The sequence below is a fragment of the Gordionus sp. m RMFG-2023 genome, chromosome 4 (genome assembly GCF_954871325.1).
Source record: "Gordionus sp. m RMFG-2023 chromosome 4, tfGorSpeb1-WG-v2, whole genome shotgun sequence".
Taxonomy (NCBI): Eukaryota; Metazoa; Nematomorpha; class Gordioida; order Chordodea; family Parachordodidae; genus Gordionus; species Gordionus sp. m RMFG-2023.
The window spans coordinates 14,917,617-14,945,028 of NC_088778.1; the positions used below are offsets into that span (position 1 = coordinate 14,917,617).

Genomic DNA, 27,412 nt, shown 5'->3' on the forward strand with positions numbered 1-27,412 from the left:
GTAGCGTAGCTACCAACTGCTGCTCGAAAGTACTTTGAATAGTTACTTTAATAGCATTGCCAAAAAATATAATTTTATATCAATCAAATTATATATTTATTGATCAAATTTATATTTTTACTTATCCAAAAATATAGAGCAATTTCGTATTTAATTCTATTATTTTTCTTAAATATTTATTTTTTACTGATAAAATGAATAAAATATACTGATTAAAAAATTACTGAGAATTTCTTAAATATACTTGGAGGTTCCAATTATTGGCCTTTTAATTTTAAGAGATTCAGATATGGGGATTAAAAAATAGGTTAATTTATCAAAAAGAGTATTAGGGTCCCCCACCAACACCTTTTTTTAAAATGAAGTCAACAGTTCGATTATTAATATAATATAATGAATGATAGGCAAAATAGCATTATAAATTTTTGTTATTTATTCAAAATAATATTTATATTATTATTATTGTTTATATTAATTTTACATTTGAAAGTTATAAAATTACAAAACTATATTAAATATACTATTAAAATTATTATAATTTCTTTAAAAGAAAACTTTTTATGAATTATATAATATGCAAATTTTTTTATAATTTGAATAAACGTATGTAAATTAATTTGAAAATTTTTATTTTTTAAAAAATAACTAAATAAATATAATAAAAATAATTTTTTTAAAAAATATTATATTATATTCTAGTTCCAGATTTGTTTAATTAAATTATAATAATCTTTTTTGTTTCTTTTTTAGTATTAACTTGTATTTTATAGCTAAAAATCGGAAGCAATATTTTTTAAAGAATTATATTGGCCATCACTAAAAAACTTGGATTAAATTCTAAAATATGAGTAGTTTCAAAATTCAAGTAAATTAGAATTTTTAATTATATAATTATTATTGTCGAACGAAACTCATCATTTGTTTATTGAACCCAGAATATATATTTAACCTAAGAAATTCTTTTCTATTGAAAATATTTTCCTATAATAGATTTTCAATAATATAATTTAATTTTATACGAATAAGATAAAACCACAAAATATCGACAATTATATTTAATTATTTTAAAATTTCAAGACGTAGACGTCTAAAAATTATTTTTCTTTAGACGAAAAGCGGCTTATACCTTATACGCTATAAATTATTATAATCATAATTAATTTTTTAATATTTTATGCATTGATTTTTTAAATTAAAGAAATTTATATTACATACCCAGGACCCGGTACGTTACGTTCTAATTATAGCCAAAAAAATGATCCGTTTCACCCTGAACGTTTTTAAATATCTTATTAATATCAGCGACCTTTTAAAAATTCGGGCTTAAAAATATCAAAATAGAAAATTAGGGTTGGGCTGATTTAGAAAAAGGAGTTTAAATTATAGCAATTAGTTGGAAAATCAAATAATAGAACGTTATTCGCTTAATAATAACGCTTTCAATTTTCTTTTTAAACAATTTGCAAGATTCAGCCAAAATTATCAAAATAATAAAATTTTAAAAATTTAGGACGATCAAAAATAAAAATTCGGTCAGGCCGAAAAATTGCCAAAATAATTCTGGCTGAAAAACAAATTTTTTTTCCCAAATATGAGCCGGCCCTAAAATTTAGACATCTGCAGATCACTCATTAACATATCAATTTCAAACGCTCATAATATCGAATTATGCAGTGGTTATTATAAATTTATTTGTGGAAAGACATTTTTCAACCCTAATTTGATATCAGAATTGCCATTAAAATTTAAAGCTTTTATTTTATGATATTATTAATTTTAAGCAATTGACGTTTCTAAATTAGATTTTAAAAAGTTATATTTATCTGAAATATGCCGAATTGGAATATGTAATCCACAGGGATTCAGACACCCTCAATCTAATTTACTTTGGGCGATTTTTAAATCTGGATTATTAAAACTTATTTTATAAAAAATATATTCCAGCATGCATGGAGTACACAATAGACTTATACACTAAATTTCAGACCAAGCTGCCAATAACTTTTGAATATATATGAATTCTTGTATAAAATTTTTTATAAACCAAAGTTCTTGGGATAAATTGTCTGAAAATAGGATAGGTATTTTACACATGCTGGAATACATTTTAATATCAGATTTTTTTCTGACTTATAAAAATTAATGTAAACTAAATCCACGTTGTATTGTAACAGATTCTAAATTATTGCTAGTTGTTAATCTTATAGACTAAACGGATTAGTAGTTATAAGAAAAAAAACAATAGAGCCTATTATAATTACTTTTGAATATCATATTTATTGAAAAATATTTATACGTTGATTACAATTCAATATTAAACTTCAAATCATTTATAATAAAACATTATGAATACATATATTTTATTATTTTAATTTTTAAAGCTTCCCCTGCCAGAAATTCCAATATCACTTCTTATTAGTATATTATTCTGAATTACTTATAACAAACTCTTTAAATATGATTATTACTGCCATATATTAATGCATTAGTTCCCCACTAAAAACAACCGGGGTATTACTGTTGTAAACAAGTATCGAATTAGGGTGGCGCGTTCCTTTTTCTACATTGCTCATTACTTTTTATATTTTAATCACTTTATTTTATTAATCTTAGTTATTAAAGGAAATTACTGTATGCGTATCTCATTTAACATTCAGCGGTTATAATTTTATTAGTTTATTTTATCTAATATCAACTTGAAAGGATAGTGATATTTATTGTACATTTATTATTAACCTGTCTAAATAATGTTATCTGCTTCTAATAGATATAAAGGGAACCAAATCTTTTTAGTGCCAGACTCGCATTAATTCCCAATATATTTTTTGATAAAGAAGAATCTTATCACTGCTTAGACTATGAACTATTTATATTTTTAGATCATAAAGATAAATAATATCACACATAAAATCTTGTTTATTATATTACGCCATTACCATTCTCAGCACCTATTAAACCTGCATTCAGTACAGATTAAATGTTCCTGAAAGACAAACCATCCTGTTTATCAGTTAGCAATTTTGAGAAATAATTACTAATAAAAAAAATAGTAAATAATATTAATACAGTTAAAATATTAATAATAATATTTAAAGAAATATATTTTCAGTGCAACTTTTTAGGATGCATTACCCTGATATATTAGTAACATGACTTTCTTTTTTTAAAAAAAGAAACATAAACGTAACAGAAATACTATTTATACACAGAAATGTTACGTCGAGTAATGTTGACGGCTCTAATTATTAGTACCATTTGTACGCAGCAAAATGTAACTTTCGGAGTAATGTCTAAGGTTCTAATTATTATATACTCTGAATAGTTAAATTTTCCAATTCCTATAAAATAAAATAAGCGTTATCAAAAATAATTAATAACTTTGAAAATTATTTGTTTAGGTCATTCATACATTACATTATATATATTAATTTTATTGAAAATGCGATATCTCGTTTATATGATATTTTTGATTTGAATATTTACTTAAGATTTAAAATTACAAGAGCAATAATATTTTTGAGTGAATGTGATGTGAACCCACCAGAAACAACAATATATGTTTAAAATGTATTACAAATTTATGACTGTGCTTCGCTTCTTTATGAACCCTTTTAATAAAGTTTTATTGACTTTTTTTATCAAGTTCAATTTCAGTTTTATCAAAATTAATATTTTACATCCAGTCAAACCTGTCTACCATGAGCAATTTTTTTCTTCTCTCGGTTAAAATTGGCACTCGCTCAGATTATAAATTTTTATTCCCTTTTATTAATTAAAATTTTTAAATTACGATACATTTCAGAAAAATCAAAAGTAAAAAACTGTTAAATATTTTTGAAATTTCACAAAAAGCAGCTAATATATACTTACATTAGTCATAATGGAAAAAAAAACTAGATGATAAATATAGAAATATATGGTTTGAAATCCAAATGATAACACGCAATATAATTTATGTGATATCTCAATTTCATTAAGTTATAAAAACTATAAATTATTTTTCTATAAAAAAATATTTTCATTAAGGTTAATTTGGATTGAGAATAAATTAAGAGTCTCATTCAATCTGGTTCCCGATAATATTAAATAGAAGATTTTGATTTATCTTTCCAAAAATATGTATGATAGAATCATTAATATAATATATTATATTAATTCATATTATGCCCTCTCATATGAAATATCATTGGAATATAAAATATTTTATTTAAAAAATATAATAAATAATATTTTAAAAAAAAACTCTTCAATTTATGCAAATATTAGAGGAGACACAAGCAATTTCATTTTTATTAAATGTTATTTGGTGTCGTTGAAAAGGAGAGATTTATTTATGGCTATATAATGAAGTTTGAATTAGTGATTATGATTATATATTAGACACGATTATTTATTATACGATACATTTTATTGTATTTTTTGTTTATAAAAAAAGTCATTTTTGTTATCTCGATTCCTCGTTCATTTTTCTTAGTCGACATTATCGCGTGGATATGATATGAATATTAAAAATTTTTTTTTTTGAGTATAATTAATGTTTGAATGCGTAATTTATGGAATAATTTTTCTCTTCTTTTTGCTAACACTCCGTTTATTTTATTTAAAAAAAAATCATGATTGGTATGGTATAGGTATATTATATAGTCGATTTTTCTCTTTGATATAAATGAAAAATATTCATATCTTATTATACTATGAATAAGAATATTAATCCTCGCCTTACTCTTGTTGAACTGGTCAAATAATATGATTATTGTCCTTTCTTGATAAAGTGTTAAATATAGAGGATCGTATTTTGATTTGTCCAAGTGGATAACTATAGAAAAACTCAAAAATATTGTACGTTATTATTTCTATGTTTTATTCATGGACTTATATTATCGATCATCACAGCAAAAAAAAATTGACCATGAAGTCTTAAGAGTTTGCCCTATTTATTTATACCCATCGTAATTAGAGTTATTAAAAAGTCCGATTCGAGTTGATTTTTTAAAAACGACCCGATTAAGAGTTTAGCTATAATAGTATTATGTAAGCCTGAAGTTGCTTATAGATGGCGGAAAGGTTGTGACCTCTATTTGCCAAATCTTCAGCTTACATAAAATTATTTGGCTAAAAACTTAATCGGGTCGTTTTAAAAACTCGACTCAAATCGGGCTTTTAACAACCTAATTATAATATGATATTTTTGTTAACATTTTTGCTGCCCTCGGGAGTACAATAAGCATAAATAGGACAAACTATTTTTTCTTTTAATTTTTTTTGTCTATAGTGCCTTATCAGTTTATTATGATAAATGTATAGTTTTCACGTGTTATTCAGAATTGTATACAGTGCAAGCCCTCAAAAACCACTATAAAAGAAAAGCTCCAAACCTCGAATGAGAACATCTGGGAACCCTGTCTAAACCCTATACCACAATATTATCAATTATAGCATTGGTAGTTTTTAAAAATTATAGCAGTTTACTCTTAGAAAATGTAAATCTTCTACATTGGCAAATAAAAGTTTGAAGACCCTGACCGAACCTTTATACCGAAATGAAGATTTATAATTTTCTAAAACTTAACCATCGAACCTTATCAAATCATTAAAAGTTACGAACCGTATCTAAATATATAAAGCCGTTTTGTTTTATAATAATAATTGTAGCCAAATATATATAAGTGAAATTTCCACGGGAAGTTTTTTTTTCATATAACGATAATATTTTAATAACTTGTATACATTCACACTTTTCACTTCATTTATTCATTTTCTATTTAGAGTGAATTGATTTTTCATTTTGAAGATTACAGATAGATAGGTAAATCTTTAATTGATACTACTTTTACTAATTTTACTTTTTCGTTATGCAGATCAAATTAAATGCCTATTATTAAAAATAAAGTCCAAATGCTTCAATCTAATGACCCTCTTCAAAAATTTTTACATGCTCGTATACCAAATCAAATATAACCAAGTTGCATGTGTTCATATTTAAGAAATATTAGATATATTAGAGGAATTTTAAAACTTGAAAACTTAAACTATAACCCAACCGGTAAATCGTATCCAAATCTTTTTAATTTTAAGCATCTAAATCTTACCCGACTTGGAATTTTTTTAATATTTTGCCCATGAGCCGCAATCTAATCCTAATTAATGGATAACCGTTCAGATCTGGTCTCTGAAAATGGGTCAAATAATATATTCAAAAATATTTAAAGATTTTTGTTATTTATTGAAGAATTAACTGTTTTATATGATAAAATCATTTTGAAGTAAGAATGAGGTCTAGAAAACCATTTTAAATGATAAACATTTTTTGTAGCACGATTGAGATTTAGTTATTAACTAATTTTTAATAATTTATTCCATCTTAAGATTAAATTTTATTTTATCATTTTCTAAAATATGTTTTATTGCAGATGGATTTATAATGCTAATAAATTTTATTTTCACATATGTTTTTATTATATTTCTATTGATAAACTCGCTATAATGGGTAATATAAAAATATTAATAAAGATGAAAAATGTGTGCTTTCTTAGCTCTCCCTTCTAAACCCCTAGAATATTTCCTTTTGTTTTTGTGCATGATTAATCAAGACTTATCTTGATAAACATAATAATTTCAACTAATAATTAGAATGGTATGTACATATGTATAATCTATATGCAAAATTTTTAAAATGACAGACAACAAGACAAGACATTAAAATGTAATTCAAAAAAAAACTATATATGAACGTAACTTTAAATTAACTAAGTTTTTTAAAATGCGACTTTAAGATATTATGAAATCCATAAAATACTATTATAAAAATTAACGCGTGTCTTTATAATATGTACATTATACATACTTTTAACTTTTCTTATAATATAAAAGTTTAAAAAAATTAATATTAACTTTCATTAATGATAAGAAATATATTGTATAGTAATCTCGTTATATTTTTATATATTTTCCCTACTCACTTTCCCATATAGTAATTACTATTTAAGGCGGTATAATTAATCATTAATTATTAAAATAAAGAATGGATGTTCATTGTATAATTATACTTTTTTGATTTGCCAACTGGACACGTTATTTTGTATTGCCTACATCAATAAATTTAGTTCTTTTTAAAAATATAATAAAAAAGTATTATTTTCCCACGAAAGACATCCCCCGTCTCATAAGTAACAAAAAATGATATATTCGATTACTAATAAAATTATACCTTTAATTATTGTGTAATTTTTATGCAATTGGAATAAAAAAATGTATCAAAGTATAGTTGATTAATTTCAAGTTAAATCTATAACATAAATATTTCTTCACCAATAAACAGTCCACATTCTTAATTATATTTTTTAAATAAAATTGTTTTACTTAAGTTGTTTAAAATAACATTTTGGACCTAGTATTAAAAATCCAAAAAGGTTCGGATACAATTTATACCCATCTTCAATCATTAAAGTATAATGACCTTTCCATTTCGTCTCTTATATGCACGCTCTATCAACTTTTCTCTTGTTCAACATTGATGCCAATTCTCTCGTTTTACCTTTAAGTGTCTCAATATTCAAACTTGCTAACCTTGTCTTCTTTGCTTTGACCTTTATTTTACTTTTCGCAGGATGGAGGTCTTCACCCTGCGCGTCGCTTGGAGGGAACGCCCTAGCTTTCATATTTTCATTTATTTCCTTCATTTTGTTTATTGGACAAGTATCCTTAGCACCCGGCTGTCCAAGTCTGTCGGTGACCGGGGTGTCATCTCTAAGCTCCGAAATTCAACACGTCAGTCATCGAAAAAAAACTTGAAAGTTTTTATGCTCTTTACCAGGATTGAACCTGCGTCCTTCTGTTTCCAAGCATACATCTAACCCATTAGGCAACCCCGGCACTATTGATAACCCCGATATCTATATTAAAAATTCATTAAAATACATGTAACCTAATAAAATTTTAAAATATATAATATTATAAAGTGCTATTTTGTTTACCTCCAAGCCTGTAAACACAATACTATTAATTGGCTTTTTTTCACAAATTTTTTAAACTTATTTTAATTTAGAAAATTAAAATTTGAAGAATTTTAAAAAATGTAACAAATAACGCCAATGATAATAAAATAAAAATTATGAATTTGATATGGGATAATGATTACTTTCTTTTTTTAAAAAAAGATCACCAAAAATACAAAATATTTCTTAGAATCGAACGAAATTGTATAAAATATCAGTCTGGAAAAATAAAGAAGCACGAGGGGCAACTTTTTAAAATATATATTTATTATAAAAAATAGTAAGCTAACAATTTTTATGATAAATTATTAACGTATTTAATATATTTGCAAGAGGATATAACAATTTTCAGCACAAAATTGGCTTAAATAGTATCTAACTTTTAGAGGGTTGATTGGTAGGGATCAGTTTAGACATTAATCATCTTATAGTATATAAATGATGTAAATCTTCCAAATTAAAAAAAATAAAGGTTTGCTCTATTATTTATAACTTAATTTATCATTCAAACTTCATAAAACATTTTAACCTTACTTCATTATAATTAAACTGTTCTACTCTTAGATTAGATAGAAATAAAATTTAAAAAAAGGCTTCTATAATGAATTCTTGATCAATGTTAAGTTTATTTAATATTAAATTTTTTTTAGCAATATGCAAGATAATATAATATTATAGGATGAATATCCTTGAATAATCATCATTCATATGGAAAATTATTGATTTATAGGTCATTATTGTCAAAACATGGGAAAATTTATATATATATTTTATATTTATACATATAATAATTAAATTTGTATACCCGTACTTCAATTTATTTTAAAAGTGTGCAATCATTATAAAATTTTATTGTGTTTTACATTCATGCATAAAAAAATGATTGTCAAATTACTAAAGTAATAATTTCTTTTATGCTTATTTTTTACTATAATTATCAAAAGAGACTTAAATTCTTCTATAAATTTTTTACCTAACATTTATAAATAAATTTGTTGTGCCGATTGCAACAATTTATAATCTTAATTTTTGTATAGGTTCCTTATAAAAATATGGAAAGATGTCGAATTAAAACTTCTCCGAAATACACGAACACTCCCCTCTATAATAATGGAAGATATGAAAACCAAAAATCACAAATTAACAAGTAAAACAAATTGTATATTAAATATGAAATAATAATACCTTTGTTAAATTTTAGAATATTTAAAAGAGGAATCATTCATAATGCAAATCCGAGTAACATTGATTTAACTGAAAATATTAACAATGAACATGTAAAATAATAAATTTTGTATAAATAAATAAATTTTTAGGTAATTCAAATTAATGATAACGTAAGCCGTAAGGTTCCCACAAAAAATTTAAACCGGGAAAAATTGAATCATAATGTTAACAATCAATTCGAAGAATTCACACAACTCATAAAATTAAAAGAAGAAAATATTAACCTGAAAGAAGAATTATTAACATTAAAATCACAATTTACCAAAACAGAATGTGAATTAGAAAAATACAAACGAATTAGCAAATCTATTCATAGTCGTGGTCAAGCACTTAACAATGTTTTATAAATTATATTTTTATTTAAAATAATATATCTATATTTTTAGTTGGTTCCAGTTTTAAAGAAACCTATTCCAACTTATCTTAGTAAAAATGAGATTGATAAAGATATAACATCCACAGAATATGCCGAAAAAGTCAAAATAGAGAAATTTGCGCCTTATATTGGAAAATCATTCCACATGGAATTGTTCCCCCGAAAGGTATATATATTTAAATCTTTAAAAGATAACATTAAAAATTATCTCAAAATATCGATTGATAAATACATGTTAATTTTCCTAACTAAAAAAAGGTATGTCACCCCATGCTTAAGGAATATTTAATTCATCCTCTTTTGGCTAAAGCCGAGTGGAATCAAATGTACCGCACCGCATCATGCTATTTATCAACAATTAGCGGAAAATCATCCACTCATATAACGAATGTCGAAAATTTACCTAGTAACCCAAACGAAACTCCAAAACTTGACATAAACAAGCAGGCGTTAGTTAAATTAGCTACTGAAAAAAAGTTTATTGAAGCTGAATCACTTCGAGCCGCCGTAAACCGTTTGAAAAGCCAAATTGAAGTTATGAATATACAATTAGGCGAGGATAAGACGACGGCTGAGGAATTATGGATAAAATTAAATATAGAAGAACATCGTACGATAGGATTTAAAATGGCTCTACACCTAACCATGCAAATCAATTTGTTATACGAAGTGTTATTAAGCGTTAAAGAATTTGGTAATAATGATGGAACTAGATTGGGTGAGTTATATTTTTTATAATTAATAATATAAAACAAAACTTTTAAATAAATAGATGGTATTAAATCAGAATCCGCTTACAATTCATGTGAAAATTGTTATGAAGATGAATTATCATCGAAAAATGAACCCGAATATTCAACTCCTTATACATCAAACGAAACAAATTTGAGTAGAAATTTAGCAGCAGAAGCCAATATATTGGTTCTTTTATCCTACCTTGAAAGACAAATTAACCATTTGGTTAAAAATGAAGGGTTAAAACACCTTAAATTTATTTCTCAAATTCTCTCTTTATTTGAAAAATCTAAGATAGTACAATCTAAAAATAATTTGGAAGATAAATATTACGATCATCTCTCGCCATCAAATTCTTCATATACTTCAAATAGTCTAACATCCCATGATTCTAGTAGTGGGATCAGTGTTTGTGAATATAATTATAATAATATTAACTCTACTCAGAACTTCCATTTTAATAAATTTCACTATCAATTGCTTAAAACATTTATAAACATGCTACAATTACGGAGAAATGATATAACACAAAGTTTAAAATATAACTCTCATTGCTCCGATGAATCAATTAATAATATCATAGAGTCATGCTATAAGAATTGTATATCTAATAATAAAGATAATATCAAATTTTATGATAAAACGGCACACAATAGTGATACTGATTTAGAATATGAAAAGTTGAGAGATATCGAAAAAGCATCCTTAAACGGCTTTATAGACAATTTGATATTAGATATGGATTATAATAATTATACTCAAAACATAGCAAAGTTAAATGAATCTACCATTATGGAAGATATTAAAAATAACGAGATTAATTGTGATTTACTTTTAGAAAATGCAATAATTTTCCAAGAAATTGCATCTGTTAAAGTATTATTTATATAAAAACTTACTCTATAATTAGTGTCACATTTATTATAGGAACAATTAAGTTATGTAAAAGAGGAAAAATATTATGTCGAGAAAGAAAAAAATTTGCTAGATATACGATTGATTATTAAAAATGATATGGAGAAATCACTTAAAAGTCATATAAATTCCTTAGAGTCCGATATTCGAGGAATTCAAGATGTATTTATTTATATATTAAAATAATCATTATAATCAAAACATATAAAGGATATGATGAAGGCAGATAATGGTACAAAAGGTGACGTTTTAAAACATGCGCTTTCGAGAGAACATAGACTTAGAAATCAAATCCAAAATTTATTGGTATCTATGGAGAATATATCTAAGAATTCAGAAATTCGGTATAAAGATGCAATGGATATAGTTAAAGACTTGAAAAGACTTAATTGGTATTAATTACTTTTTAAAAATATTTTGTATTTTTTTTATAAAGTGTGTTAATGAATACCAATAATCAAGCAAAAAAACAATTACAATCAAATTCCAACAAAAATAAAGGTGCACTAAATAGCATTTCGGATGAAGAAAACGAGAATGCTTATCAAGTGAACACAGATAATTGCACAAATATAAAGAAATTAAATGAAGTTAAGTATCCTGCTCTCGTCCTATCTTTTTAGACTAAATAGATATAATATCTAAATAAAACTTGGAAACTATCATGTGACTTCTGAAATTCAGTTATTTTTACAATCATATTAAATTTAACTTTAAATCTAGGTATATCATGCTAATTTGGGCAATATTATTGAGCCCATTAGATTTATTTTTTAAATAATAAACACTCTTTTTTAAAAAAACAATAAATAAACACACTTTATTTTATAATTTCGACAAAGAATTTGGTTATAAGGGTGCTCAATTTATCACCATTACGAAGCAATAAGGAGCATAAATTTAACGAATAAATGAGTTAATGCAGGTCTTACCAAATTATTTTAGAAAAATAATTAGAATAGCAGCATATAAATAAACCAAAGAAAGTTAGAAATTTTTTAGCATCATCATAGTACATATTGCTATGATATTGTTCATATGAGAATCTCCAAGTTTTATAAATGATAAATTTAATATTTACAAGATATTCTATTTATTTTTAAATGTGGAAATATGTTTTAAATTTGTGTGGATTTTTTCCCCCTCGGAACCGCGACAAAAGTAAAAATCACCAGAACCCCTTTTTCAAAATTTTAGGATCCAGAACAACTTTTTTTTTAAAATATTCGGAACTGAAACAAACCCATTTTAGCTTAGGCTTCAAACTCTTGTTAAAAAAAATATATACATTTAAATTTGCAATATACTTAACTTTATATTATAGAGATGATACCCACCTCCCCTTGACTACATAAAGAAGAGAATAAGTTTCCTCTGTAGATGACAAAAAATTGATATTAATTTTTTTCATCAATTTTTTTGTTTATATTTATGAGATATTTAGGTAGCTTAGGTAATTTTTATTTTTTTATAGAAATATTTTATAGTTAAAAATAATCATTTTTTCTTAAAGCAAGCAAATTTATATAGGGGAGACCGGGGATAGCAATGTTTTTGCTCGAGGCAGATAAACGATTAAAAAACTGTTTTTAAATTAAATAAATTTAATATGAATATGCAAACCAAACATTAATTTATAAAATAAAGCTATATCTCTAATAGTTATTTAGGTAGATCCTTTTGAGTGAAAGCCATTTATGATATGAAACATGTTGACGATTAAATTAAAACCCATCCATATAAAATTATTTTCTTTGCAAAAATAATTAATATATAGACAAAGCATTATTGAAAATTCTTTTATTACCCCTTTTGTTATTTGAATTATTTTTTCAAAGAAAATAATTTTATAAAGATGAGTTTTAATTTAATCGTCAATATGTTTCATTAAATAATCACAACACTGTATATTTATAGACTTATTAAAACCTATGAACCCGAAACAATATTTGTTTTGGTTCATGTCCTGACTTAAAAGAATAATATTTATTATATTTGTATTATTACAACCAAAAAGATTCTTAAGATTTAGAAGCTCAAATATACAAACTAAGTAAACACAAAAATATAATGTAATTTACAAATAAAATGATGGACTTAAAAGAAAACTGGACATATAAAATGATAACCCTAGGGGCAAAATAATAAAAAATATATATTATTGTAAGTAAGATTAATCTATTACTCAACAAGCTATTTTTAAAAACATTTTTTTATATTTATAAATCTACCAGAAGGAACAACCACAAGACTCAGATGTCGAAAGCTGATTGTTGGAAATTAGGAAAACTAAACAAATTCCAACCATTGAGAAAATATTTGCAATATATTATAAAATATTCTATTTATTATTTATAATAGTATATAATATTAACTATTGTATTATATGTCAAAATATTTTTTATTATATGTGGAATAAGAATATATTTGGTTATGATATAAAAATTAAGATAATTTTGACTGTTGACTTGATATTAGAACCCTGCAAATAAATTTTTCCAGGCCTATATTTTTATCTTCGTATAAGCCGGTGCTTGGCCTCAATTTTTAGCCTTGCCCGTCCCGAAATTTTTAGAACAAAAAAATTAAACCCATTTATATTATTATTTTTTTAGAATGATTTGTTTACATTTTTTCGATCTTAAATAGATTCTTTCAAATAACATTTACTATTGCTATTTCGCAAATATAGGAATATAATTAATGTAAAAATTTTTGAAAAGAATCTCACTTTGGTTTTAAGATATGGTTTGACCAATATAAAATTCTTTTGACTTCTAATTTATTTTTATAATTGAATTTCGAATAGTTTAATCAAAAAATTGTTAATAGAGATTCTTTCATATCTGTTAATTGTTTAGTTAAAATATAACACTCCTCCCCCCACTTCAATACGATGTGATTGATTTGGACCATGTGTTAAATAACCAGAGCTAACTTTTCAAATAATTTGATTTACGTTTTTAAATAAGTAAAAAACTAAAGAATCATGGGATTGATTGTGTAAAATTTAATAGAGTTTGACTCTATACATTTCAGGGCCTTTTGTTTGGACTGACTTTGTCGCCCTAATATTGGAAATTAAATTGTTAACTGTATATCGCCAGGGTTGCCATGTCTCCCCCCATCAGCGGGAGACTCCCGCAATTTTTTAGTTTACACGCAGACATCTCTCTCCAGCAAAACTATCGCAATTGGAAATCTACCGCAATTTTTTAATTTCACCCGCTATATTTTTTTATAGTATTATAACGCTTTTAATATATAAATAATAATTTTGAGAGACATTAATTGATTATTTTTATATTTTTAAAATAGTAAATATTTATTAGAAAAACATGTCTAGTTTGTAAATTTCTTTCTATCCTTGTTTTATTTTTATCCAATAATAAATCTTTCATTCATATAAGTCAGTACAGGGGTGTATATCAACATCGATTGCAATACAAAATTATTCTCAAAAATAATAAATAATACAGATGTAACTACATTTGCGGAAATCGTATACACTATCATGGTTCAACATTCACAGAGCTATATCATCACAATGTGGGTCTAATCTTTTTCTCATGATATTAACGACTCCATATAAGTGCAAACCTTACTTGTGGCAGAACAAAAATGAGCAAGGCTATCACAAGTGTTTTAGTATCTGAATCCTAGAGGTCAATTCTAGACGATTTGAAATATTGGCATCTATATGCAATTCTAACAGATGCATCCAATAAGGGAAATATTAAAACATTTCCCTCGATCCTTCGCTATTTCAACAAGAATAAGAACATTTAAATAAAACTGTTATTTTTTACTCGGATAGTAAAAAATCCAACAATGTAGCTAGCCACATAATGGTAAATATAGCTGATTCAGGGTTATCAATGATTTACATGACAGCTTTCTGCGCTGATAATGCTTCTGTAAATTTTGGTAAAAACCAAAGTTACCGAATTGGGGCAGCACAATAATGAATTAATGCCAATTGGCTGTATATGCCATATACTACATAATTCTTGCAAGAAGGCAATGAATGTACTATCTGTGAATGTTGAAATAATTGTGATGAAATGTTTTAAAGAATTTAGTTCATCAACTAAAAGAGTTAATAAATTAAAAGAGTTGATTGACTTGAAATGGTGTGAGTTGTTGCGATATATACCTATCAGGTGGTTATCATTAATACCTGCCATCGATAGAATTTTAAAATTTTACAAACCCTTAAAAAAATACTTCTTAAATAGAGATTTTAAAAGCTGTCCTAAATTTTTGAAAAATTTTTTCGAGTATGAAATGGCAGAAGCATATTTGGGATTCGTTTCACATGTAGGAAATCTACTTCATGAAGTTAATATTCAGTTGCAATCAGAATATTCTTTATTAAAAAAGATTCACAAAATCATGCTATAGCTCTGTTCATCTCTACAGTTAAAAATTGATAATAAATTTTATAGCGCTATTGCTAAAAATATTATATTAAAATGTTCAAATAATACTCTAATTAATACATTTTTATATGAAGCAGATATTTTTATTAAGACAATTTTAGAATATTTACAATCAAAATTTGATTTTAATAACTCTATTTACAAATGTATAAATATTATGACTTTGGAACAGAAACCATCAATTGATTGTTTTTATAATTTAATAAATTATTAAAAATACCGAAAGACATTGATGTCTTGTTTGAGGAGTTTGTAATTCTCTCTATTTTTTATGATACGCCAGAATACTTAGTTAGATGGCCTAAAAGCAGAGGAGAAATGGGTAGAATTTTTTCGTAATAACGATAAATCCCCATGCTTTGAAAAATATGCGAGTATGTCTTCTCCTTACCTCATTCTAATGCCTCATCCGAGCGCATTTTTAGCCTGATGAGGACTGCCTGGAAAAAGGAGAGAAATCGGATTGCTTTAACAACATTAAAGGCCGAGCTAATGGTTAAACAAATATATAATATGTCATGCCAGGAATTTTATAAATATCTCTATGTAAACATTTAGTTCTATTATTTAAAAATCTCAAATAAAATATAATTAAGTTTTAGCAATGGCGCCATAAAATTTATTCTCAATTATTAACTGTAAAGATGAACACATCTGCAGCATAATTTTGTGAATCTTTCTTAAGATTCTTCTGATTGCAACTACACATTAACAGCATGTAGTAGATTTCCTACATGGGAAATCATTCCTAAATATACCTCTGCCATTCATTATTAAAAAAATTTTCAAAATTTTAGGACAGCTTTTATAATCTTTATTTAAGAAATATTTTTTTAACGGTTTATAAAATTTTAAAATTCTACGATGGCGGGTATTAGGAACATATCGCAACCAACATTATGCTGACTCAATTCTGTAAATACACTCTGTTTTTACCAAATTCACTGAGGCATTATCAAATCAGAAAGCTGACTTACAATTTATCTCGAATCTGCTATATTTAACATTATATGATTAGCCATGTCTTTGGGTTTTTCACTATTTGAGGGGAAAAAATATGATAGTTTTATTGAAACGACCTTAATTTTGTTGAAATAGCGGAGGATCAAGGGAAATATTTTAATCTTTCCCTTATTAGATGCATCTGTTAGAATTGCATATATATGCCCATCTTTCAAATCGTCAAGAATTGACCTCCTGGATTTAGGTCCTAAAACATTGATGATAGCCTTGCTCATTTTTGTTCTACAAGTATAGTTTTCATTTATATTAGAGTTGTTAAATATTATGGTAATAAGATTCTACCAACATTGTGATGATAATTATCTCGGTGAAGGTTGTACTACAAGATACAGTGTTGTGATAATTTAATGAAACATATTGACGATTAAATTAAAACCCATCCATATAAAATTATAATCTTTGCAAAAATAATTTAAAATAATTATTGAAATTTCTTTTATTTATTGTTATTTTAATTATTTTTGCAAAGATTATAATTTTATATGGATGGGTTTTAATTTAATCGTCAATATGTTTCATTAAATCATAACAACACTGTAAGTGATTACAATTGCCGCAACTGTAGTTGCATCTGTATTATTTCTTATTTTTGGAGTACCTTATTATGTATTTAAACGTGATAAGTGATAATTAAGCGCCTATCCCTATAATGTTACACACACACACACGGTAGATTTCCAATTGCGGTAGTTTTGCGGGACATTCGCAGATAATATATTTTTAAAATAAAATTAAAATCGTTTTTTTTATAAAATTTTATCTTGTTTACATTCTTTTATATTTAAAAAAGATCGTTGGTTTTTTTATAAATTAATATATTTTAATAAATCAAGATGTTATTTTATTTTGAAAATTAGTTACCGACTTTGTATTTATATAAATAAACTAATTATAAAAAATAATAGGCGGATAGGCCCGAAAAATATTTTTTTTAGCAATTTTTATATTTCTACCGCAATTTTCATATTTCTCCCACATAATACCAAATTTCTTCCGCAATTTGAAAATTTTGACCTGGCAACCCTGTATATCGCATTGTTTTTTAAAACATTTTAATCGCGTACATAGGAATTCACTATGGGGAGGGGGGGAGGGAGTAATTGTTTTTTAAAATTATTCAAGGACTTATTTAAAGATATCTTAAGTTTCAAAGAATTATTAGGACTAGTGAATATAAATTATTTATTTCTATTACATAAATTCAAATATAAATTAATGATAAAATATTATGTATAAAATCTTTATAAAAAAATATAAATTTTAAGCATTTATGCCATGTCCTAGATCAATAATTACTAAATCTGGCCTAGTATTATGTAATGAGCAGGGACCCGAACCTTTATTTATATCGGTTCAAGTATATAAAAATTCATAATGTTTATGGTTCTGTCACGGTCTTAAGAAAAAATTTATAAAGGTTAGGCTAATCTAATTGTAAAGGCTTATAAAGGTTCATTGTGGTTATTTACAAAAATTTGAAATTATTTTATTGAAGCATAACTTTGCAAATATTTGTATTTTAAGAAAACACAAAATCTATTTTTCATAATAAAGGTTATCTAATGCTTTAAAATATTCAAATGCCAAATTTCTCTAGACAATTTATAAAATTAAAACCTTATATATTTGGTTATCTTAAAATTTATATGGGATAAATGACCCTTCTATTCAAACTACTAATGTATTGGTAATGATTTTATAAAATAAAGTGAAACGAGTATCATTATTAAATATACAATAAAAGGGGTAAATTAAGTAGATTTTAATTTAATACATATTGAAATCAAATATGGACAAGCAATTAATTATGATTAAAGAAATTATGTTGTAAATATATAATATGTGAAAAATGAAATTTTTTTTTGATCTTTTTGAGAATGCTCGAGTAAGATTTTTGATTAAATTTCATCTAAAATTCTAAATATTTGTAAAAAGTCTTTTTAATAGAAATTTTTTTAGAATCTCTTATTTGTATCCAGTTATTTCGATAAAAATATGATAATTAATACTATAAACTTTTATATTAATTTCGATAAAATAATATATATATAAAAAAATTAAATTATCAAATCGTTCTATTAGTTCCTCAAACTCGATGATGGTATCTTTTTAGAAAGAGTTAACATTAAAATTATTAATACAAATCAATTATGAGGATTATCTAATTAATCAGTTGTCCGGGATAATCCAACTTAAATAGCTTCATGTGATTGTAAAAGTTAGTTAAATCATAAGGAATAAATTATGTAAGAGCTTAATAATATTCCCAACAATTTCTTCATCTAGGGTGAGGATTGATTTCTTAATATTTTTTTCAAGACTCCAAAAAAATTTTCGATGGGATTTAGCTGAGGTGAATATCATGGTAGTGGTAGATTATTCAATTCTACCTTTATAAGCATCGATAAGATGGCTTTTATGAATAGATGCATTATCCATTACTATGATTGCATCTGGTTGAAAGATACTAATAAGCTCTGTCATCGAATCATGGTATAATACCCCATTATAAACTCCTTAGATTATTTTTTAATGGATTACCCCCCCCCCCCAATTACAATTGTACAAAGTATACTTACATTTTTACCCTTGGAGAATGGGATTTTTATTATTGGACGGACATTGTATGACGCCCAGGCGTAGATTGGTATAACATGCAAGTTTATTCCAGTTTCAGGATATACTCAGCTCCTTTTTTAGACCAACCTATATTTTGATATATTTACTAATGGTTATTACCGTTTTTGGACTACCAGGGGACAAATTTTCTGTTATCTCCTGGATAGTGTTATATTCCATTAATAAACTAAGGATGTATTAAATATGGGAAAAATTTTTTCTTACTTCCTCTTTTTTGAATATTATACTATTTTAGAGGATCTTCATTTATTTCTGGGAATGTGTTGCGTCTAAATTTATGAACCGATGCTGTAGACATATTAACGTATTTTGCGATGTCTTTGATTATCATTTGTCGTTTTTCAGGCATTGATAACACTGTAACTATATCTATTTTTCCTTTATTCCAATATTTGTGTATTCTTGTTGGTCTTTGGATTCTAGACGAAGATTGGGAGTTTTCAGTGTCACAACGACAGGTTTGTCATTGTGCATCAAAACCTAAATATAAAAATAGAAAACAAATATATATATAAAAAGGAAATTAATAATAATTAGGAATCACGAAATCATAAAATCAACTTTAATTCTTTATTCAAAATTATAACATTATCAAATTAACAAAATTATAATAGTAAAAAAAAAAGAAAAGAAAATAAAATATAATTAAAAAAGTTAATAATTTAAAAAAAATCAAAGATTATTTGTATCGTAAAAATTTGCCTTTTTATACTCTTTTCAATCTTCTTATAACTAATCATAACTATTCAAATATAATCTTTTTATCACGCGTTATAACAATAAATCCACAAGAATTCTTTATGCAAATTACATATAAAGTACAACAAAATCCAAAAGAAATCTTTATGCAAATTAAATCTAACATTTACAACATTCAGTTTCATTTAAATTGTAAAAATTAGTATTATTATTGGATAGTGTTGTAAACAAACGCATTCATTTTGAATGCGTTGGTGAACGAAGTTCGTTTTTTTGAAAAAAATAGTGAACGGCGTTCCTTTTATTTTTGACTAACTTTGAACGTGAACGGATTCCTTTTTTTACGAAGAACGCTTTCGAATTTAACGTTCGTTCAATTTTAAAAACACTATTTATTTTTATTTATTTGAAAAATTTAATATTAATCCGAATTTTTTAAGAAAACAATCTTTTTGCTAATTATATTGTAAATTAAAATAAAACTATATTATTATTTAACATGGCTAATATATTGTGTTAAAAAATATGACATTTATTTATATTAGATTAAATTTAAAAAAAATTTTATCAAATAATTTTGAACGAACGTGAACGCGTTCGATTTTTGTCAATGAACACTGAACGCTAATGCGTTCGATTTTTTTAGAAATGTTTACAGCACTACTATAGGATAATAAAAATCCTATATTAAACTTTTTTTTAATTATTACTTTAGAAGAATTACAAAAATTTTATAAATATATTAATTTTTTTATTTTTAATTAAATTTCCAACATAATTTCTTTTTATATTCAAACATGGCGTTTAATCTTAATTGATTGTGAAATGTATTCGGAACAATAATATAAAGTGATTTATTTCATATAATAAAATATATATATATGTTTTTCTATTTTTATAAATTGTAATAAATTGTAGCTTTAAGCAATTATAAAAATCAATTTATTTAAATACATTACAGTTCTCCCCACTATAAATTGAATACATCATAATAACGTAATGGGGGTTTCGAAACTCTTTTTTCTAGAGTTGCATTTATTATGTTCTGCAATGTCCAAATCCTCAGTCATTGTTATGGGTGTTTCCTTAGCTTGTACATGAGCTTCCCTCAGTTGGTCGGCATGCTTGTTTTTTATAATACCCTCAGACTCAACATCATACAATATCGCACTTTTCCGTTGAACCACTGTCCCTTCATGCCACAGTCCTTTCGTTTTTTACCCAAACCTTTTGCTTCTCTTTGGCTCAACGTTCCTATCATTATAATTTTATTGTTTCCATAACACGTTTTCAGTCTTTTCTTTCGTAGTAATTTCCATTGATCTAACGTCGTCCTGAGCGGCCTTCCAAACATCATTTCGGCAGGGGATTTACCGGTAGTTGCGTTTTGAGTATTTCGGTGTGTAATTAAAACATTCTCTAAATTTAACTAGTCCGGAGTCCCACTTCTCCTGCCAGCATAGAAACGCGTGTCTTTATCGTACGTATATAACGCTCAACCAAACCATTCGATTTGGGACTATAAGGGGCCGATCTAAAATGTTTTATGTTATTTTTAAAAAGAAACGTTTGAATTCACATCCAGTAAACTGAGTACCATTATCTGAGACAATGTAACGAGGTAAACCAAATCTAGCGAAATAATTACGCAGATTATTTATTACACTCGTCGAATTAATATGTGTTAAAATTGCAACTTCAACCCATTTGGTGAAAGCGTCTACGAAAATTAACCAGTACTTTCCACACACCGGGCCTGTCAAACCAATGCGTATTCTTTCCCAAGGTCGGGTAGGAATATTCCATTTGTATAATGGTACTTCTCTGGCTCCCGGTTTTCCTTCCTGACAACTTTTGCAGTTTTTGACGAATTCTACAACATCCGATCAAGATTTGTCCAGAAGACATAGTATCTGCGTAAGGATTTCATCCCCACCATCCCCGGATGTCCTTGATGGATAAAATTCAAAACCTCTTTTTTTAGTTTATCAGGAATGATGATTCTATCATTATAAAATAATAGCTATTCTTCGAAAGAAATATTATCTTTAATTAAGATGAATTTTTTTAAACTTTCCGAATAATTATTCATATTATCAATATGCCATTGATTTTTTATTAATTTAATGATCTCTTTTAGATTTATATCATTGATCGTCTCACTTATAACTTTGCTTCGAGTGAACGATAAATCCTCTATTAAATTGATCTTTAATTCTCTAATTTCATTTTCAATTTTTTTTAAGCTTCATTAACTTTTTTCTCTCTCTACCCCCCAAACGGGACAGAGTCGGCGTATCTGTTTTGAATACCCGGCCTATGAATTATCTCATAGTCGTAAACTATAAGCTTCGTTGCCCACCGTAAAACGGTTATTTGTTATTTTATTTAGGTCTCTTTTATCACCTATGATATATTTTAAAGGTTTATGATCTGTAACCAAAATAAAATGTCTTCCATAAATATATTGATGAAACTTCTCGATAGCGAACATGTCGCTGAAGCCTCCCCATCAATAGTGGCGTAATTCTTTTCAGCCGCCGAAAGTATCCTCAATGCGTAAGCAATCGGTTTCTCCTGGCCAGTAAGAAATCGGTGTGCAATAACAGCTCTTAGACCATCTTCGGAAGCGTCACAAGAAATCACGACAGGAATATCGGCTGAATAAGGAATTATTGTATCATCTTTTGATAATATTTTTTTACTCTATTAAATATTTCATCTTCTTTAGCTGACCAAAACCAACTCACATTTTTACTCATTAGTCGGTGTAAAGGCGCACAAATAGAATATAAATTTTTAATAAACGATTCATGATAATTTACCATTCCCAAAAAACGAACGTAATTCTTTAACATTAGACGGTGTTTTACAATTTTTTATGGCATTAATCTTATCTTCGGTCAGGTGAATTCCGAATTCATCAATAACATGACCTAAATAAGTAATTGACTTTTCTCCAATTTTAATTTTATCGATCGTCGTTGTCAGTCCAGCCTTATAAAATCTTCTTAATACTTCTTCTAGATTAACTATATGATCAAAATTATTCTCGCCTGCAATAATTACATCGTCTAAAAATACACTAACTATAGGAATTCCCTTTAATAGGTTTTGCATAAAGCGTTGAAATATTATCAGAGCGCTAGTCAACCCAGAAGGAATTCTTTGGTATCGGTAATAACCGACATGAGTCGAAATTACTAAAAGATCTCTACATTTTGAACTAACTCTGAATTGTAAAAATGCATCTCTTAAATCTATCGTTGAAAATATTTTACCACCCGCGATCCTATTTGTCAGGTCGACGAAAGTTGGTAGTAAATGGTTATCTAGCGCTAAATATTTGTTGATTGTTAAACGAAAATCTATCTCCGCATATCCGCACGGCACCGGATTTCTTTAAAATATTAACCGTTGGCGTATCCCAAGTAATTGGAGTCTTAGTTGGATCCACATGCTTGTCCATATTTAATTTCGGTAAGCCAATGAAACGGTTCCACGTCATTACAGATAAACCATTACAGAGAATGTATTTTACAGAGAAACTTTTATAGAGAAAACAAAAATAGAGAATGCACTTATAGAGAAAACAATTATAGAGAATGTCGTTTATAGAGAAAATTTTATAGAGAAAGTTTTATATAGAGAATGACGTTTATAGAGAATGCACTTATAGAGAAAACAATTATAGAGAATGTTGTTTATAGAGAATAATTTTATAGAGAATAATTTTACAGAGAATGATTTTACAGAGATTTTATGGAGATTGATTTTACAGATAATTATTTTATAGAGAATGTATTTTATAGAGAATTATTTTATAATGAATGTATTTTATAGAATTATTTTATAAAGAATGTATTTTATAGGGAATTATTTTATAGAGAATTATTTTATAATGAATGTATTTTATAGAATTATTTTATAAAGAATATTATTTTATAGAGAATTATTTTATAAAGAATTTTATTTAAGAATATGATATTTTATAAAAAATATATATAGTCATAGGAAAAAAAATTACAGTATTTGACATAATATTATATATTAGAATTACCTTATATAAGAGAATAATTGAGTAGTTTTTGAATTATTACAATCGGTACAGAAAATTATTTGTTTATTTTTGCACAAGGTTTTTTGATTATTAGATGAATGAATGGTAGAACAAAATTTTGACATGATTTGTAAGGAAAATCATATGCTAAAAGAATATAAAAAATTTTTATAAATTTAAATTTATTATTTATTTATATTTAATTAAATTAAGTAACTAGTTACCTTTGGCAGTTACTTTCTAAAAAATGTAGCCAGCTAAAGTTACGATTTTGTAAATGTAACTTAAATATTTTTAGCTAGAGTGTAGCTAATTAATGGCAACCACTTAATTTGACAAAACGAATGTAGAAATTTTAATTTATAAGCTTTTTTTATCTTCAGCAAAATTTATTTAGTCTTACTTATATTATTATTCTTCCTAAAAATTTTCAATTATAGATGGGACACACCGATAATCCATTCTTAAATTAAAAGTTATTTGCCACTAAGAGATAAACAAATTTTGACATGATTTTTAAGGAATTTTACGAAATTTATTTTTAAAGATATGAATACAAAATAAAATATATAGTGTTGTTAAAAGTTACTTTGGCAATGTGACTTAAAGAATATGTTTAATACTATTTTATATGAAGTTTTTATAAGATAAACCTTGATAATATACTGTGCTTAGCAATATTCATTACGAAATATCAAATAAATTTTTATTCATAAAAAATCCAAATAAACATAGTATAAGTAATATACCAATATAAAAAATACAATTATATGATTAAATTAAACATTTAAATTTAAATTATGGGATAAAGCCCTTAAATAATTCAGCATGGTTCTCGAATAAAAATCTTCAACAATTAGAAAAATCCTTTTGGATCTTTCGCGATATTCTTTCTTTGAAAGTTGAGCCAATAGTCCTAAAGAATATTTTTCCAATTTGTAACAATCCAGGCTATCTTCGTCTTTGAGAGCTAAAAATTAAAATTCTAAAATTTATAATATAATATAATATAATTACTAACTCTTTATAAATTTCCAGATCGTTGGATGATGGGAACTTATATGAGACGAAAAACTTCTATGCCAGTCCTCTAATGAATTATTTGTATTCGGTTCACGAGATAGTGTCGATTCGTAGCAATTCCATAGAGAAATGCTAAATATTGGCGACTTCCTCTCTATCGTTATCATTTTTCCAATCCACGTCTCCTCAATGTATTCTATCAAGGGGGAGAGAATATCCCTATTTTCTTGATAAAATTCAGAGGCATATAATTCCTCAAATCCATGAATTACATCCTCAATTGGTACATATGCCAGTGACATTAACATTTTTATGTACATAGCAAAATTTGTTTTGATTATGTATGCATTTCAAATTAGCGGATTTTTTTGAACCGTGCGCCATATGCATTGAAACATATGAAATAGGCATCCGCGCAAAAGTAACTGGTTACTTAATTTATATATATTTCAATAAATATAATTAAATAATAAATTTAAATTTGTAAATTTTTTTAACATTCTTTTACTATATGATTTAAATCTTGCCAATGAATTTATATTTATATAAATATATTCGATTTAACTTAATTTAATTGATCCGGCAAGCCCTGAATCTACTATCCACTAAAAATAATTGTAACTAGTGGCTAGTTATATTTAAAAAAGAAAATTATTAACTGTAACTTGTTATATTTTCATAAAATTTAACTACTAACTTAATTGCATTACATTGCCAAAATAACTTTTAACAACACTATCTATTTTATTTTTTACTTATCTTTAAAAATAAATTTCGTAAAATTCCTTACAAATCCTGTCAAAATTTTATTCTACCATTAATTCATCTAATAATCGAAAAACCTCGCTTATATAAGGTAATTCTAACATTTAAAATTATGTAAAATACTATAACTTTTTTTCCCTATGACTATATATAACATTTTTTTATAAAATAATCATATCTTTAAGTAAAATTCTTTATAAAATAATTCTCTATAAAATACATTCTTTATAAAATAATTCTCTATAAAATACATTCTTTATAAAATAATTCTCTATAAAATACATTCTTTATAAAATAATTCTCTATAAAATACATTCTTTATAAAATAATTCTCTATAAAATACATTCTTTATAAAATAATTCTCTATAAAATCATTCTCTGTAAAATCATTTTCTATAAAATTATTCTCTATAAAATCATTCTCTATTAAATCATTCTCTCTAAAATCATTCTCTATAAAATTATTCTCTATAAAATCATTCTCTGTAAAATCATTCTCTATAATCGACATTCTCTATAATCGACATTCTCTATAATTGTTTTCTCTGTAAAAGTTTCTCTATAATTGTTTTCTCTGTAATGGTTTCTCTGTAATGACGCGATACCAATGAAACTAGGTAAAATTTTTAATATTATTTTTATAAATATTATTTTATTAAAAAATAATAAATATGATATCTTGTTGCTATTGGTGTATTTTTTTGTGGGCATTAGCCGAAGATTTTTTAATAAATAAATATTTTAAAGTATAATATAATTTTTTAAATATAAAAATATTTTTTCCCCTTCTTATGGATTAAATAAATTTTACCGCGATCATAATTTCATATACAAGAATCATGGCTTTTTTAAAAGACCAAGAGCTTCTTATTAATCACACGTGTTGTTATTAGAGCATTAAATTGGAAAAAATGCAGCATCTTATAGAGTAAAATGCTCAAAATGTTCAAGCTGCTATTCTATATGGAAGGAGAACAGGAAGAAAATCTTTTTATCATTTATATATTTTTATTTTCTTAATATTAAACATATGTCAAATATAAATTTATGTAGAACTATTTTGTTTATTATAATTGTTTATATATTATGTTTATTCAATGCTTAATTATCTAGTATTTGATTTAATAGTCCTAACTTAGTAGAATCCATAAAAAAATAAATAAAATGTATAAGCCATTTTTAATGTATTAAAGAATTGTGAAAATTTTCACAGAAGTTATGCAATTCTTAAAATTTTTGAGTAATGAAACTTTAAATTATTATTACAACTTCCACCAATAGCGACACGATTAAAAAAATAATATTAAAAATATCCCCTAGTTTCAATGACTTGCCTTAATTTCAATATTTATTATATTAAATTCTCTTTTATTGTATATTTAATAATAACACTTGTTTCACTGTAATTAAACAAATGCAACTAAATCAAAAATTTAATCGGTTATTTAGATATTTGTATACTAAAATAGGAATATGGCTATAATACTATAAGAAGCAGTTAAAAGATTGTGG

The 27,412-nt window shown here is 25.5% G+C and overlaps 1 protein-coding gene and 1 long non-coding RNA gene across 4 annotated transcripts; one reads left to right on the top strand and one right to left on the bottom strand.

Moving 5' to 3' along the window:
* Positions 1 to 788: 788 nt before the first annotated feature.
* Positions 789 to 13,651, top strand: LOC135928651 (uncharacterized). The gene is made up of 11 exons (XM_065465107.1): positions 789 to 865; positions 9,032 to 9,141; positions 9,196 to 9,271; positions 9,311 to 9,559; positions 9,608 to 9,763; positions 9,856 to 10,315; positions 10,370 to 11,208; positions 11,260 to 11,409; positions 11,458 to 11,639; positions 11,684 to 11,837; positions 13,482 to 13,651. Exons 1-11 carry the CDS (start codon positions 845 to 847, stop codon positions 13,515 to 13,517), a joined length of 2,433 nt encoding a protein of 810 aa, XP_065321179.1. The 5' UTR covers positions 789 to 844; the 3' UTR covers positions 13,518 to 13,651.
* A 5,001-nt stretch (positions 13,652 to 18,652) lies between these two features.
* On the bottom strand, positions 18,653 to 24,234 carry LOC135928036 (uncharacterized). 3 transcript variants are annotated; one of them, XR_010572228.1, is made up of 4 exons: positions 24,112 to 24,234; positions 23,333 to 23,599; positions 19,292 to 19,832; positions 18,653 to 18,817 (listed from the first exon to the last, which is right to left on the bottom strand). It is a non-coding gene; the product is annotated as an uncharacterized LOC135928036 (long non-coding RNA). The 3 variants fall into 3 exon arrangements; XR_010572229.1 differs by lacking the exon at positions 18,653 to 18,817 and having other exon boundaries at positions 19,268 to 19,518; positions 19,557 to 19,832; XR_010572227.1 differs by lacking the exon at positions 18,653 to 18,817 and having other exon boundaries at positions 19,268 to 19,832.
* Positions 24,235 to 27,412: the final 3,178 nt, after the last annotated feature.